Below are 16,600 nucleotides of genomic sequence, written 5' to 3' on the forward strand. Positions count from 1 at the left end.
GTAGCATGATAAAATTCTGGGAGGCTGTTTGTTTTAAATTGTTCCTTTATGAGTAAGATTTTCTTCTTTTGAGCTTAAGAAATATTTAAATGGTTTTGATTCTTTAATTGCAGGTGTCACTCTAGAAGATCCTCACACTGATGACCTTAGCCAGGAAGTTAGAGGGTTCATATTCTCCAGAATCTTGGTTTGTTTACAAACTATTTCTGAAGTTTAATGTCTTATATTAAGGTTTTCATAGTGTTATGTACAGTCTAATAGTGTAATGGTCAATGACCGTTTTCTGATCAGTAATAAAAGAGTTTGTGGATTGCCAACATGAAATATTATTAGAATTGACATATTTCCAATAAGAAGTATTGGTACTATGTGGAGGAATAGACAAGATGGTATTGTATATAATGAATTGGCAACACTATTTTAGATTTGTTGAGTAGCAATATTATTGCCTGCCTAATGGAGATGGTGACCACTTTGAGAAGATCAAAATTCTTTTTGGATGTGATGGATCTTAATTTTTATTTGTGTAATATATTATTAGGTTGGTCTATTATAATAATCGAACATTCTATGAATTTAAGTTTTTCTTGGACTTATCTATTATTTAGTTTTGACTCTTAAAGAGCTAGGAATCTTTATCTCTTGGTTAGATGCTATGGTCATCTTTCAAATTGCAAAATAAATTTTGGAGTTGCATTGTAAGGGTTGATCTTGATGTGGGTACCTTAGCTACGTATACTGAAATTTTGGGTTGTTTGGTGTCTGAATGGCCCCTCAAGTAGTTGGAACTTGCTTTTGATGGTAGTCCTAGATCTAGAATCTTTTGGGACCTTGTCTTGAATAGATTTTTGAAGTTGTCCAATTAGAGAAGAAATTATATTTCCTTGGGGAGTAGAATCGCTATAATCACTTCCACTCTAGCAAATATGCTTACCTATTTCTTCTCAGTGTCTAAAAGTTTCAGCTTAGTAACAAAATGGCTAGAGAAGATGATGGGGGATTTTTTTTATTGAAGTTATATGGCCCACTCTAGCAAATTTGTGCCTATTTCTTTCAACTTTATTAATCAGAATTGCCTTTCTGACACCTGTTTTCTCTGCTGCCTCCTCCATGTTTCTTTATTTTCGTCATCTTCACAAGCTTTGTTCCGGAGTATCTAGATTCTCAAATAGTGAAAGTGCCCATCTTTCTTCAAAAGATTCTATCATTTTGTCCAATTGAAGAGTTTTCTTCTTTATTCTTCAAAAAAAAAATCTGAAATAGATCAATGAGTTCAAAATTTCATTGCTTGTGTGTAATTGTTATATTTGGAATGATGCCTGTAGTTTGAGGCAGTTATTCTCTCTATGTGAAATTCTGGTTGCATTGAGGATGCAAATGCTTTGTTTTTCATTTTTTTTTTAATTTTTTGATTGTATTGTGGATGCAACTTAATATAAGATGTTGATGTAGTCACAATTGAGCTTATGGGGGTTTATTCATCTTATACAATTTATATGCAGGAACGCAACCCAGAGCTGACTACTGAAATAATGGCTTTTAGGGATTATCTATTGTCATCAACCATATCAGATACACTAGATATTTGGGAGTTGAAGGGTACATATCAATGATTTTCATTAGTATAGGATTTTGAGGCAATATATTTTAAGACTTTATATCATTAGGATCATTAGTTAACTGTAAAATGCTAAAACTCACATTAGTCACTTTTCGACAGATTTAGGTCATCAAACTGCACAAAGGATAGTCCATGCGTCTGATCCTCTGCAGGCAATGCAGGAAATAAATCAAAACTTTCCAAGTGTAGTTTCTTCATTATCTCGCATGAAGGTAGGTAATTTTACTTCTAATATTACTTGTTCTTACTGAATGCAAAATCTTCTAATGGATTGACTTAGGAAACTTTGGTCCAAAGTTATTCTTACTCCATTGTCCATGCTGGCTAACATACGTTCCTGTCAACTTTGGCAGCTCAATCATTCAATTAAAGATGAAATACTTTCAAATCAGCGGATGGTCCCACCTGGCAAGTCCTTGGTGGCTCTGAATGGTGCTTTAATCAATATAGAAGATATTGATCTTTATCTGTAATGCTTTTCTCCTGAACTAATCTTGTTATTACTTGATATCCTTTCTGTTATTCTCCACTTCTTAGAGAACAATGTTTAATTATTTTAAATGATTAGAAATACCCTGTTCAGGAAGAAAATGTAGTCCTTCATTTCCTGAAATTGTGATTACACCTGAATCATATGTCCACTGCTGCTATTCCATTGGTTTCATTGATATCTGAAAATCTGAGTTTTTTTTTTTTTTATTTAAAATACAATGTGCCTTTTATTTGTTATTGCAACTGTGCTGTTATGTGTTACTGTCTAAAGAGAGAAATAGGGAGTTAATGGTCGAGGGAATGAATCTAAAGGCTATTTGCATAAAAAAAGCAGCAAAGAACATTTTAGGAGAATCCAAAGGGAAATGGCAAAGTGATAAAGAAACTTGGTGGTGGAATTAAGATATTCAAAATATAACAAAAGTAGAATGAGCATGCTATAAAGGTTGTAAAAAAACCAAAAATGTATTAAACTTGGAAATATATAAAAACATAAGAAATGAAGCTAAAAAGAGAGTGAAGTTAAATTTAAGACATATGATGAACAATATCATAAATTAGGCACTAAAGAGGGGAGAGAATGAAATTTATAAACTAGCAAAATTGAGAGAGAAAAGATAGAGATTTCCAATCTCTTTGAGTTCGGAAGATCTAGACTCTGCTGGAATTGAGAAGATGGAAGAGAGGAAGGTGACAATTCCGGAAAAGGAGGTTAACACAGGTTCAATGTTTTAAAATGCGCAGTCATGACTTGAGACATTCCACTACCTAGAGGCGTGAGGCATAAGCCTCCTGAACACAAGGAGGTGTGAGCCTCCTTGAGAGGAGGGGGTCAAGAGGAAGAAGGAAAAGGAAAGGGAGGAGGATGAAGAGAGGAAGGGGAGATCTCATTTTTTCTCTATTTTCAATAAAAATCTTTTATATTAAGAAGAATAAAGATGGCACAACACTAGTTGAAGGGGGGGGGTTGTCTTGTCGAAGTAGAGGCGAGCGAGTGAAGCGAGAAGACCCCCCTAACACAAAAAAGAAGAAAAAAAATTGGGCTGCATTGAAAAGGGGGGTGGGGGCGAAGCCCTCCAGCCAAAGGGGCCGGGAGCGGACCACCTTCTTTCCCCTTATCTTTTCTTCCCTTCCCTTCCCTTTTCTCTTTTTTTTTTCTTCTTCTCTTTCTTTCCCTTCCCTTTCTTTTCTTTTCTTTTCTTTTCTTTTCCTTTCCTTTCTTTCTTTTTTCTTTTTTTTGAATCTTTCTATATGAGGTGTGCATGAGGTGGATGAGACGTACACCTCTAGCACGCCAGAGGCGTACGCATCAGAGGTGTCAATGCCTCTGGCATACGCCTCAGGGCGTTTTGGGAGTGCCTCGCCCCCCATGCCTTTTAAAACACTGCGCATCAGAGGTGTCAATGCCTCTGGCATACGCCTCAGGGCGTTTTGGGAGTGCCTCGCCCCCCATGCCTTTTAAAACACTGCATAGGTGCTAAGCCAGAATATAAAAGCAACAATGAAGGTAAGGCCAGAGGAAAGGAAGATGCAGATGATGGTGAGTCCTCTGATCGACAGGTTGAAGATGACATGACTTTTGAGGAGGTTGAGATTGGAAGGTTGGGTGTTGATCTGGGTCAAGTGAGCAAAACAGAAGAGAAGGAAAAGGATCAGTCTAGTCGGTTAGTCAGCAAGAAATCATGGAATGTGAGAACTCACAGTATTGTGCATGTGACGAAGATCTTTTCAAGGCTAAAACTTGGCTTGGCAGGGACTGGACTTACAAAAAAATATAAATGGGTGTACAGAAGGAAAAGGGTGAGAGGTAATGGAATAACTGGTACCGATCATAGGGAGGAAACAATGCAAGCTCAGTCACAGGACCCCCTTTCGTTTAAGGGGACAACAGGAAAACAAGGTGAATGGGTTCGATCCCGAATCTGGTTCGATATGGCTAAGGCAGGAAAATGATGTTGATGAAGTTTCAGGTAAGGTAGATGTACAAAAATTGGTGGAACAGTTGGGAAAAGCTTGGGTCTGGTGTTCTGGGGTGGTGAAGAATTTGCTAGGAGGGTTTCTGAAGAATTTGAAAGAAAAGGAAGAGAAATTGAAGAAAAAAAGCACAGAAAATAAGGAACAAGGAATGGGGTGAGGAAGTTTCGAATCAAGGGGATGAATTCACAGATGAAGACTGATGTGGGCATTTGGAAGGGTTCTTGCTTCTGATTAGATTGGGAGGTGGCTTCTAGCTTTTTTTTGGGGGGTTTTTGTATTCGGTCCGTCCCGTGATTTTTTTTCAGAGTTGTTTGGGTAATCTTTTATTCTCAAGGTGTGGTTTTATTAGGATCTCTTTTTTGGGTTTTCCTAGGATGTTTCTTGCTTCTGTTGATATCTTATCACCTCTTGCTGTACTCTATCTTTCTTTTATTTTTTAATGAATTTTTATTTGATTCTTCAAAGAAAAAACATGTTAGATGCCATCTTCAGCAAAAAAAAAAACATGTTAGATGCATTAAAGAGGAAGATCAAAGAGTCTTTAAGATCAGGAAATTAAGGAAAGAGGTAAAAACAATTGTGAAATGGCATTGAATGAAGAACAAGGATAGGGTGTGAGTGAAGAAGGGATGAATAACTCTAATAGTGTTCATTCATAAAAAAAAATAACTCTAATAGTGTTGAATGTAACATATACTTGCACAAAATTGGAATTTTTAAAGCGGAGACACTAGAGAAAATATAGAAGGGAAAGATGTTAGGACTGGATGGTATCCCAATATAAGTGTGGAAAGGCAAGGAATAGTAAGCTTATTATGGCTAACTACACTATTTAATAAGATAATGAAGACATAGAAGATACTGGATGAGTGGAGTAATTATCATGGAATTAACTCATGAGCCACACTAAAAATAAAAGTTTCAGCATCCAAATTTCTCAAATTGTTCATATGGCCAATCATATATTTTAAATTATCAAAAATTCCCCATCATGGTCCTTTTTCTACTCACACTCACTTCCATCTTAAAAGACATAAAATACACATGCAAATTGGCCAATGTAGCTCTAATCAGTGTGATCCTTTTCCCTTAAAGACGGATAGCTTTTCTTCCAAGATATGAGCCTGTAATATCATATTTCTAGCTTGAGTGCAGCCAAGAACTCAAATACCTGATTTCTTTAAACTATCTTCCTTTGGGTGGTAACATAGTCACAACCAATGTTCGAAGAACCGGGCCGGGCATAGAACTGGAGAAGGGAGAGGTTCGATCGGGGTCGAACCGTGTTGACGTGGCACATATATATATATACTATGGGTCATATAAATACTATGTATAATGTATTTTGCAACTTTTAATCTACTTAAATATGGTGGATGGATGGTAAAGCTTCTTAATTTTTAAAACAAATGACTAGGGTTCAAGTCTTTTGACTTACATTTTCTTTAAAATACGTGCATAATAATGTAATATGTATAATAAATTATCGCTAATTAGCATAAGTAAGGAGGTGGATTAGTGGTAATTAAGTAATCTGTGAAAATAAAAGGTCTTGGGTTCAAATCTTATTAACAACATTTTAAAATTTCACATATATATGGACTTGGGCGGTTTCATGAAACCGGGACCGGTTCACCGGTTTTCTGGTTCAACAGGCCGGTGAGCCGGTTTTTAGCGGGCTTTGAGCAAATCTGGTTATTGGGGTATGACCAAACTGGTCAAGGCCCCGGGTCATAGTTCAACTGGCCGATCCGATTTTCTAAACACTGGTCAGAACACTTCCAAACAACAGTATCCAACAAGTGAACCTCTTGCCATAAAGACATAAGAGTGGACAAATACATGGCTAAAGAACGTCCTTCCTATTTAAGACTGTTTGTCTCAAACCACAGTTGATAGGCATGTGCTACATTTAGGGCGTTGTAGTATGTTGTAGCAGTACTTCCCAGATATCAACAAGTGGTAACAATCCTCATTCTGAGCCTTACACAAAGCCTCAAAGAGCACCAATTAGTTATTCCCATTGAACTTTATTGTAGTATGTTGTGAGCTTAGGGTATTTTTAGAGCTTATAGGGTTGTTCTATGTTACAGGCCCGCGAATAGGATCTCATCACGGGTCGGTCCACGGGGAAAACCTCCTGTTTTCCCTTGTTCCTCCCTTTTCTTGAGGAACCTATCTTGGCGCCTTAATGGTGATTTGTTCAAGAGATCACCAACTCTCCTCTACTCTGTCTTGACTGAGAATTTCGATGCCTCTATTGAATATCATTAGCTCCTTTAAATAGGAGATTACAAGAAGATAAGAATCCCACTTTTAGGAGGACTCCCTACTGATCTATACTACTGAATTTAGATAAGAACACTGAACAGATAAGACTCCCTACTAGATAAGATAAGACTCCCTACTAGATAAGATAAGACTCCCTACTAGATAAGATAGAACTGTATCTAGCTAGATAAGATGAGTACACTGAATTAGATAAGATGAGAACACTAAGATGAGAACATTGAATTAGATAAGATGAGAACACTGAGTTAATCTCCCATTACTGCTGCTGTTAGCGGCTGTAAACACATCCACAACATTCTAGGTATCTACACACGCTTGGAATCTCCTTCTAAAGGATCCATTGCAACCAGATAAAACTAGATCAGCTCAAATACGTCTTTTGGAATGCCTAGATAAGTATACTTGACCAAAAATCAAGAATATTAACAGTTTCTTAGGGTATCACCAACCTCGGCGCCAAACAATAGAGGGAGAAAGTGGAACAGCTTCTGGCAAACTCGCTAGAACCTAGGGGTGTTTAAATTTGGTTGATAAGCCAAAAACTGAACGAACAAAGTCGAATGGGTATTGGTTCGGTTTGGTTTTTATTTTTCCAAAAAATTGGTTTTTAGTTTTGGATCGGTTTGTCTGAATTTTTCAACTGAATTGAACCGAAAATCGAATTAATATTGTTATTTAATCAAGAATATTAAATATTAATGCTTTATTTAATACTTTATGCTAATTAATTATTATATTTTCCAATGAACAATTTGTCAATTCCTCATTGGGCTTTAGGGCCATTCTAACTTTTAATTAATAATAGTTAATTAAAACCTAGACTCATTATTAATTGTTCATTAGTCATTAATTGTTTTTTGAAAATGGCCAATTCCCCATTGGCATAGGGCTTTGAGCCTATTTTGGCTTTTAAGTAATAATAGCTAATTAATTAAAACCATTGGGCTTTGGGGTCATTCTAGCTTTTAATTAATAATCGTTAATTAATTAAAATCATTGGGTTTTGGGGCCATTTTAACTTTTAATCAATAACACTTATTAAATGCTTATCATTTATGTGGAGCCAGGGCCCAACCAAACCGAAAAACCGTACCAAATTCAGTTCAGGTCGGTTCGGTTAGAGGAAATAGTAAAACAGAATAGTCGGTTAGGTCCTCGGTTTGATCCAAATCGAACCGAACCAACCGAGTACACCCCTACTAGAACTAAGGTTATATTAAATTTTGATGGAACTTCTTGGGGCAATCCTGGACCCTCAGTAATTGGGGGAGTATTCAGAAATGAAGGTGTGGTGGTAGTATTCTGGATCGATTGGACATGAGGACTCTTTAAAAGCTGAGGTTCTTTCTCTCTTACAAGGGCTGAAATTAGCTAAACAGCTTGGAATGAAGCTGGGGGAGGTTGAAGGAGATTCAAAATTAGTTATCTCTGGATGAGCTGCGACAATCTGGGTGCTTGGTTGTTCAGACTAACTTTTAGGGAGATGAGAAGATTGGCTTGGCTATACAGGTGGATGCTTCTTTCAGTTGGGTGAAAAGAATGGCAAATGGATTAGTTGATGTCCTAGCAAAGCAGGGGGTTTATAGGGAACAGTTTTTCTAGGCAGAATTGTTAACGTGTGGATATAAATGAATGGGTTGCTGGATTAATGTCCCAGCATCATATGTAATGATTTAAATTCACATTTAATGGAAATTTCTGTTTCTGATAAAAAAGTGCTTGATGGTTTACTCCATGATCATGTGCTCAACTGGTATTTATTGAAATTTACATGGGCTTCTGATTGATTTACGCTTTTCAGGTACCATATCTTTCTAGTCCCATAGAAATTGACATATGTGTATGCATGCTCCGAGGAAAATTATCTGCTTAACCCTGTACTTCTTGTATATGTGCTATTTTTTACCATGGCCTGTATTTATGCAATTATCCAACAAAACGGAAAATGCGGATGTTCCCCAAATATCCTTTAGATCTAGAAGAGGTCTTAGAGATTCTGAATGCAATTCCCTAATTATCATTTTGGCCAAACTTGACTCTGTTTTTATGGATAGCCAAGTTGTGGGCAGTAGAGTTTGGTTTCCCCCTCCCATGGGTCTGTTTTCTTGTGCTTCTTTCTTCATCTCTCTAGTCCAGTCAAACAACTTGGAGATGAACTTCCCTGTGAAAGAAATTTGGAGTCGATGTGCCTCATAGGGTTCAATCTTTCTGGTGGGGTGTGGTTCTGGGCAAGATCGGTACGTGTGATATGTTGCATTAAGAAGGCATTTTATTTGCCTTTTCCCTCATATATGTTTTCTTTGCAAAGCAAGCGGCGAAACTATCCCCCATTTACTAATCTCCTGTACCTTTGCAAATTGTATTTGGTTGGAGTTGTGCTCTCTCCTTGGGTGCAGGTTGGAGGTTCCTCAAGTCGTGGTAGGCGTGTTTATCCCTAAATCCTGATGCAAGAGCTGATGTTAGCCAAGAAACTTGGAGTCCAACTATGTGGGGTTGAAGGGGACTCCAAGGTGCTCATTTCTTGGATAAATAGCAATATTCGAGGAACTTGGGAATACAAACAGACAATAAGGGAAATTCAAACTTTAGCCAAGGAGGTGGGGGCAACATTTACTTAGATTAGGAGAACATCAGAACGGCAAATGGATTGGCAGATTACTTGGTCAAACAAGGGGTAAATAAGGAACAACTGTTTTGGGCTGAATTGTAGATGGGTGGATTCACTTTGGGTGTCTGGAATTTTTCTAGTCATTGTACTCCCTCTATTTGCTATTTAATTAATGAAATCTATGTCACTTATGAAAAGAGGATTATGTGGATGCTTCAAATGTCGACTTGGTGAATTTAAATGTAACCGAATATTGGTATCTAGAAATCATTACACTTGCTTTAATTTTGCTTGTTAGACTGTACACTTATTTTAATGAACTGTGGTTTCATCAAGAAATTAGAAGAAGACAATCATAAGGAAGAAGAATAATTGCTGTATTAGATAGAGAACTGTTAAATAACAAAGAAAACTCAACTAAGCCTTGTCCCAATTACATGGGGCTGGCGACACCAATTCTATTCCATCATTCCACACTTTTCAGAAATAACAAAGAACGATGCTGTCTTTTACTTATGTTGTCTTCAGTTTTCAACTATTGCTTATTTATTTATGTCGTAAATAGTTATAGCCAAGTACTTTGTAATCACTCTTTCTTTTACACTTCATTGACATCTTTCTGTAGGTTAATGGACATTGTTCAGCAAGAGTTGTCATTGGCTGATCAGTTTTCCAAGTTTAAGGTGAACAATGCTGATTTGTGCTAGTGTTCTTTTAACCAATCTGTAATAGCACAGACTTTATTGCAATTATTCATTAAATCACTTTCTGTTTTCTTATGTGCTCTATGTCATATAGATTCACACCTATTCTTTTTTCATGTTTCCTTGGCATTGAAAATACAAATAAAAAAATATATATTTTTTTCATTAGTTAAAGAATTTCATAAAGAAAAATTGAAGACATTAAGGAGGTATATGGCATTTCAGTCCAAGCACTAAGAAGCTAAACATCTCAACATCTCACCAGAACAAACATACTCAGGGCCTAAAAACAGATTTCTGATCGCCTGTTATGTGGGTTGTTGCCTGGGGAAACTGTTACATAGTCCAGGTTTATGCTTTCATGACCTTATCTGTATTGTATCTGTATATTTTATCTTCTTTACATACACAAGGCCATTACCTTATATTGGTCCCGGCTATATGTGGTTATAGTTGTTGAAACCCATGAATTAGGAAGATCTATTAACTTGGAGACTGGTGAATGAAGAGGGGGAGGTGATTAAAACCTTGGGCTTATATTTTATTGGTGGAGAGGAATTTGCAAGCAAAGCTCTTAGCAATTTGGAAGAAAAGTCTTGTTTGCTTTCAAAGGAAAAGGAGAAAAATGAATGAATTTTGGGTTAATGATGAGTTGAGACCTGTAGAAGATGGAGGTATATCAAAAGAGAATGATGGGCTGGTAGCTGATTAGGTTTTGAGAAGAATGCGGTGTTAGAGCTAAAAAGAACTATTGCTGATACTCCAGAGGAATTGAAAATTTTCCCAGACGCAGGTAGATGGTTTAGAAGTCAGAAAAATACCTGGGTTGGTCATGTGTCCAAAGTATTTGCCAGGTTAAAGGAGGGGGTTACTTGGGATTGGACCTAATAAGGTCAGGAAGACAAAGGGTAGCCCAGTGCATGAGGCTCCCACCATTGTGAGTTATGGAGAAGGACAGATGTACACAACCTTAACCCTGCACATACAGAGAGGCTGTTTTGGACCCTGGTCACTCAGGTTGCAATGAAGCAACCCATCTGTTGCGCCAAGGCCCATCCTCAAGGTCAAGAAGACAGAGGGTGATTAATAGAAGCAGATAGTCGCTTACTGTGGCCACTGATGCCGACAATTTATTGTATGTGGAGAGGGTAACTATTTGAAGGGTCCATTTGCTTGCTGGTGTAGGGTAGTGGGTAATGGTCAGAGGTTGATTATTGAGGGTCTCTTGGTTTTGATCTTGCAGATTGTTTAGGGATTCAAGTTTTTGTTAATGCTATTGTTGGTTTCTTGATGTTTGAGTTAGGGTAATTTGGATTTTAATTTCGTAGTGAATTGGAGAAGGTTAAAAAGGGGAAGTTGGGCTCCTGGGTTTTTGTTCTTTTTGGTATATATTGTGGGTGATTCCTTATCACCTCTTTGTAATTCTCTTATCTTTTTTATTATTGAATTTTTTGAAGTTGGATTTGGATCGGATCCATCCACATCTTAATTTGATCCGATTATTGAAACTTCAAATCCAAATCCAACATATGGACTTGTAGGCGTGCATAGGCATTTGGATTTGTAGACATGCAACAAAGGAAGTCAAAAATTGGGAGGGGAATTGGAATTAATCTTCAATCGTACACTGAGATCAGCAAATAGTGGTTAATGGTTTGTTGAGACATGGAGTAGACAATAACCAACTGTCTGGGTGGGGGATTGTCCTTTGAAGGAGCAGTTCTTTTTTGGATCAATAACCAATAAAAAAGGGCAGCCCGGTGCACGAGGCTCCTGCCATTGTGGGGTCTGGGGAGGGACAGATGTGCACAGCCTTACCCCTGCACGTACAGAGAGGCTGTTTCCAAGATTCTGGTCACCCAGGTCGAAGGTGATCAATAACCAATAATTTTATTAATTAATAAGGGGCAATACAAAATACAACCCATCAATAGGGAGATAAATAGTTTTTATCTCCCAGTTTTGGCCATTTCTCCTTACAAAATTACAAAAAAAGCCCAAAAGGATTGCTCTCTCAGTCTCTCTCCATCCCATGTTTTGCAAGTTAATCAACCATGCTGTTTAAAGGAGTGGTTTCCGTCCTTGTTTCGACTTTTTACCTTTTACAAGATTACGTATTTACATCCTATCAAAGAAAAAAGATTATGTATTTACATAATCTTGGTCACATTGTTAGGGAACTTGATGATCAAATGACAAGAAGTCATAGAACATAGGAAATTTTTTTGAGAAAAATTTAACCAGGATTCATTAAAGGAAGATGATGTACAAAGCAGGGGAAGAACCCCAACAACTTACAAAGGAGGATGCTTGTCACTATACAAATGATCCAAATTCACGCCACATTTGGCTAAGCCATCTGCTGTATGTATAGTTGTCAAGGCCAAGGTTTAAAGTATCGGAAACGCCAAGTGTATTGGAAAGGCAATTTTAAGAGATGTATCGAGATACGCCTTGGATACGTATGCGTATCGGAGAAAAACTAAGATACGCATAGATACACTTTGAAACACTGTAAGTACTTTAATAAATCATAAAAATACATAACAACACTAAATATAAGACCTAAATGAGGTGTATATACATTAAATTAATATATTTTAATGGTTTTATGAAGAAATATATTGTAGTTAATTATAATTTCATTAAAAATCCTATACATAACTATAATTTATAAATTATAATTCTTAAGTTTTAATGTTTAATGGGATGGGAAAAAACCAATTCTCTTATCCAACCATAAAATATGCATTAACACAACTTCTAAGTGAAAATATACTTAATAATTATTTATTATTTTCAAAAAATATAAAAATAAATAAGCATTACATAATATATTCAAAAAATATTTATTAAAGAAGAAATTTCAATTGCCTTGTGGAGTATATAATAGATGTTTCATAGAATTATAATATATTCAATCATTATGATCAAATGATAAGATATATTTAGTTAATTATTTATTTTTTAATTCTATAAATATAAAAATATTAAAGAAGAAATTTCAATTGGTGTGATCAAACGATAAAATATAATTAATTATTATTTATTTTTATTCTAAAAATATAAAAAATCAAAAAAATATTAAAGAAGAAATTTCAATTGCTCTATGGATATGATAAATAAATCTATAGATCTAAAACATATTTAGTCTTTATACGCAGAGAAAAAATTATATTTTCAAATTTTTTGTTAATTTATATTTTCCCCAAATATCTCTTGAAATTTCCATAAATCTTCAAATAACACAAAAAATGTGATTTTGAATGTAAGAAATGTAGATTAACATAGATTTATACATTCAAGAAAAAAGAAATCATAAGATATTATAAAAAATTGAAAAAAATTACCTATTTTTTACCATATTTTTTCAAAATTTGAAAATTCTTCAAAAAAAAAACGATTTACACTTGTTTCTTGCAAAAATTTTGCAAATCTAGCACTCTAGGAATAAGGTTTGGAGTTTTAGAGTCATTTGGGGGGTGAAAGAATCTTACTTTTTCCCTTTATTTTTTTTTTCGGTTTTTGCGTATCTTTTTCGTCGATACGCTATCGATTCACCCTGATACACCTTCGATACACCTTTGATACGCCCTCGATACGGGCCCAATACGCATGAAAAAAGATGATACACGATTTCCATGCGTATCCCGTATCTGTTTTTAAAAGATTAGATACGATATGCCCTATACGGGGCGTATCGTATCGAAATTTTAAACCTTGGTCAAGGCAACGCCTAGGTGACAAGGCGCCCTTTGAGACTTGCCTCGCCTAATCGCCAAGCAGTTTTCTACTTCCTACTATAAAATGCTTTTATAGTAGGGTCATCACTCCTTCACTGATGGGGTTGGGATGTCTCAAGGTTGTTTGATGGAGGAGAGGGAGAAACAGAAAGGAGTAAGCATCTCTACTGAGAATTTGAGATCATTGACTGAGAGTCCTTTGAACAGATCTGAATTAATTGTCCAGAGGTTGCAAAGGTAAGTAATGTTTGAAATTTAACTCCTCCAGGGGCCTGAATTTGTTGTCAAAGAGACGTTTGTTTCTTTCATCCCAAACTCCCCACAAGACTGCATGTAGCACTGATTGCCAATAAACTTTACCCCTTTTACTTAAACCTGTTCCCTGCCATTGTTGCAGAAAGTCCATAACGTTTTCTGATATAACCCGGCTGTAACCTGCCATTTTCAAGAGATGGGACCAAATCTTTTGGGTGAACTTGCAGTGAAGAAACATGTGATCTGCTGATTCACCTTCACTGAAGCATAAAATACAAACACGAGGAGAGATGGACAATCTTCCCAAATACTTTTTGTGTAAGAGATCACAAGTATTTATGAAATTTTCATTCGAAGAGGATTGTGGAGAAAATCGATTTCTTTCTTGATGAAATTTCCCTGTTTCATGGCTTCAAGTTGAAGTATCTCTCTGTTTATGTTGATGAAGACATGAATTAATGTTTCTCCCTCCCTGTCTCTGACTTGCATTCAGCAGAAAAAGTAGCAGATATTTCAGCCACCATAAACTGCTGGTTTAGAGGGATTCCAAGGGAACTGAATCAATGGCAGTTTCTTTAGCAAGATCAAGGTTGGGAAGGAATTTCTGTACAGTGCTAACAAATTACCTTTTGATTGATTGGGTTTTCTCTTTTTGTTGCTGTGTCCTTTTGCACATCATCTCCTGTACATCCCTCGTTTTTTTTGTTTAATCAAAGTTTCCCTTACCATAAAGAAAAAAAGGTTGGAAGTTACTTGTTTTTGGCAATTTCATCACCTAGGCAACATGCTACTACTCTGTATCCTTCCCTTGCCTTGACACATTATTAACCATGTTCCACTGTATGCTCACTCATTATCCAGATTTATCATTAAATATTTTTCTTATTGTTGGTTTTAGTTTGAATCTTACTGAAATTTTGTCAATGGCCTTCTGTTTTCACTCTTCTGTGTAAACACTCTCTGTATGCCTATGTTCATGAAAGCAGACATATGCATATATAATGTTTGCTGCTGTTGTTTATCTCTCTCTAGAAATTGCTCACTGTTTTACACATTTTCTAAGCATATATGACCTGGAAAGACCTTGTGAATTGAAATCTGGACTTGAATTTAGCATAGGACCCTTGATTTCTAGCAATAGAGGTAACGTTTGAAGGGTGAAATGCCACTTCCACTGAGATGTTACATTGGGCTTTTGTGGTTGTTTATTTGTTTTTTATTACTTTCTGATTCTTACCATTCCTACGCTCCATTTACTATTTTAGGTTCGACATATATCTACTTTGGATTATGAATGTGTGCATTGAATTAACCTTAGTAATGTTTCCAGATTCCTCAAAGCACAATTAGGAAACTTCTGTCTACTCTACCACCTTCAGAGTCCAATGCAGTTCGTGTTGATTTCCGGTCTGTCCATGTTCATTACCTTAATAACTTGGAGGTTGATGCAATGTACAAGCGATGGCGGAGCAATTTAAATGATGTAAGCTACTTCATAAAATATTGTAACTTTTATATGTTGATTTTCTTTTGTAGGTTTATATATTTTTAAAATGAATGGAAGCTACTGTCTTTTGTCTTTTATCTAATGTCCATTATCTTCCTTGCAGCTTTTAATGCCAGTCTTCCCTGGACAGCTCCGCTATATCCGGAAAAATTTGTTCCATGCAGTTTATGTGCTGGATCCTGCTTCAGTGTGTGGACTTGAGGCAAGTTATACTCTATCGGGCTACTACTTGAATTGTTTGTGTACTTTGTGTCGTTGTTGCCGAAGCTCCTGACTTGTCGTTTTTTTGCTATCTTGCAGTCTATTGACATGATTTTATCTTTGTATGAAAATAATTATCCTATAAGATTTGGGATAATATTTTATTCATCAAAGTTCATCAAGAAGATTGAAGATCACAATGGTGAGATCCCCTTGTTTTCTGATGGAGTGATTGACAGCCATTCACCAGATGATATTTCGAGTTTGGTAAAATTTTCTTCTCATTTCATTGCTTACTTTATTTTCTTCCTTTGTTTTGGAAGTGAATTTATTTTATGTTCCTAGTATTCATTTTGTTATTAGTTAGCATTCTTCAGTATGTCTGGCTAGAGTGTAATGTTAATTTTGTGTATTTAGCTTTTTACTGTTTTAGCTCTTAGTTGACTTATTTAAACATTGTGAGAACATTGCAGCCTTAAATGTTTTTCTTGCTGTCATTGGAGGGATGTAGTTAATATGTATGTATGCTAGATTTCATTTTTAGAATGTTGACAAGATGAGTTTTAAGACATGTTACATACGAGTCGGGGTCTGATTGTTACCTATCGAATGGATTGACTAGATATTTCCTGTAGGCTTTGGAAAGTTCACCACTCTGTTAAAAATCTCCAAGGATATTTCTCGGAACTCAGGTCCTTGTCACAGCTCATGTCCTTGCAACTCTTTGAGAATAATCTTTTATCCCAATCTACCGTGGGCTGGGAGGATAGTTGCTATGATCACTGAATCAGTTCTCAATCCTTCTGATGTCATGTTCTTAAATAAGCACAAAGTTTCAAACTACTCCCCATTCTGTACTGCACTGCAAAGTTTCATCAAATATGCTTCATGCTTCATTTAAGCTCCCACATTTGTCTAACATATCAATCACGGAACATTGGACAAAAGTGTTGGTTTTCTTACTGTGATGAAACTCATTGAATTTGATAGCAGAAGAACCACTATCCTTGACCTAAAACAGCTACAGCAGAGAACCATGAGGCTGATGCAGCAGAGAAAGGTAGGGAGTGACGGCAAGGCGAGAGAAATATAAGGATGAGGCAGAGTGGGAGTAGGAATTAATAGCAAGGCCTTGACCTGTTCGTGTGACATTTGCCCCATGTGCTTGGACAGTCTTACACGGGACAAAAACAGATGTTG

The 16,600-nt window shown here is 36.3% G+C and overlaps 1 protein-coding gene across 2 annotated transcripts in view; it reads left to right on the forward strand.

Annotated features, from left to right (window-relative positions):
* The window catches only part of EBS1 (EMS-MUTAGENIZED BRI1 SUPPRESSOR 1), a 102,471-nt gene that overhangs the window by 8,256 nt on the left and 77,615 nt on the right, over nucleotides 1-16,600 (forward strand). For both annotated transcript variants that reach the window (XM_010274242.3, XM_010274243.2), the window contains exons 7-14: nucleotides 114-187; nucleotides 1,503-1,599; nucleotides 1,721-1,833; nucleotides 1,975-2,090; nucleotides 9,616-9,673; nucleotides 15,023-15,175; nucleotides 15,303-15,401; nucleotides 15,500-15,667. In XM_010274242.3, the coding sequence (XP_010272544.2) occupies nucleotides 114-187; nucleotides 1,503-1,599; nucleotides 1,721-1,833; nucleotides 1,975-2,090; nucleotides 9,616-9,673; nucleotides 15,023-15,175; nucleotides 15,303-15,401; nucleotides 15,500-15,667 (878 nt within the window). The remainder of the gene's footprint in view (nucleotides 1-113; nucleotides 188-1,502; nucleotides 1,600-1,720; nucleotides 1,834-1,974; nucleotides 2,091-9,615; nucleotides 9,674-15,022; nucleotides 15,176-15,302; nucleotides 15,402-15,499; nucleotides 15,668-16,600) is intronic.

Source organism: Nelumbo nucifera, chromosome 1 (genome assembly GCF_055504915.1).
Source record: "Nelumbo nucifera cultivar China Antique chromosome 1, China Antique-T2T, whole genome shotgun sequence".
Lineage (NCBI taxonomy): Eukaryota > Viridiplantae > Streptophyta > Magnoliopsida > Proteales > Nelumbonaceae > Nelumbo > Nelumbo nucifera.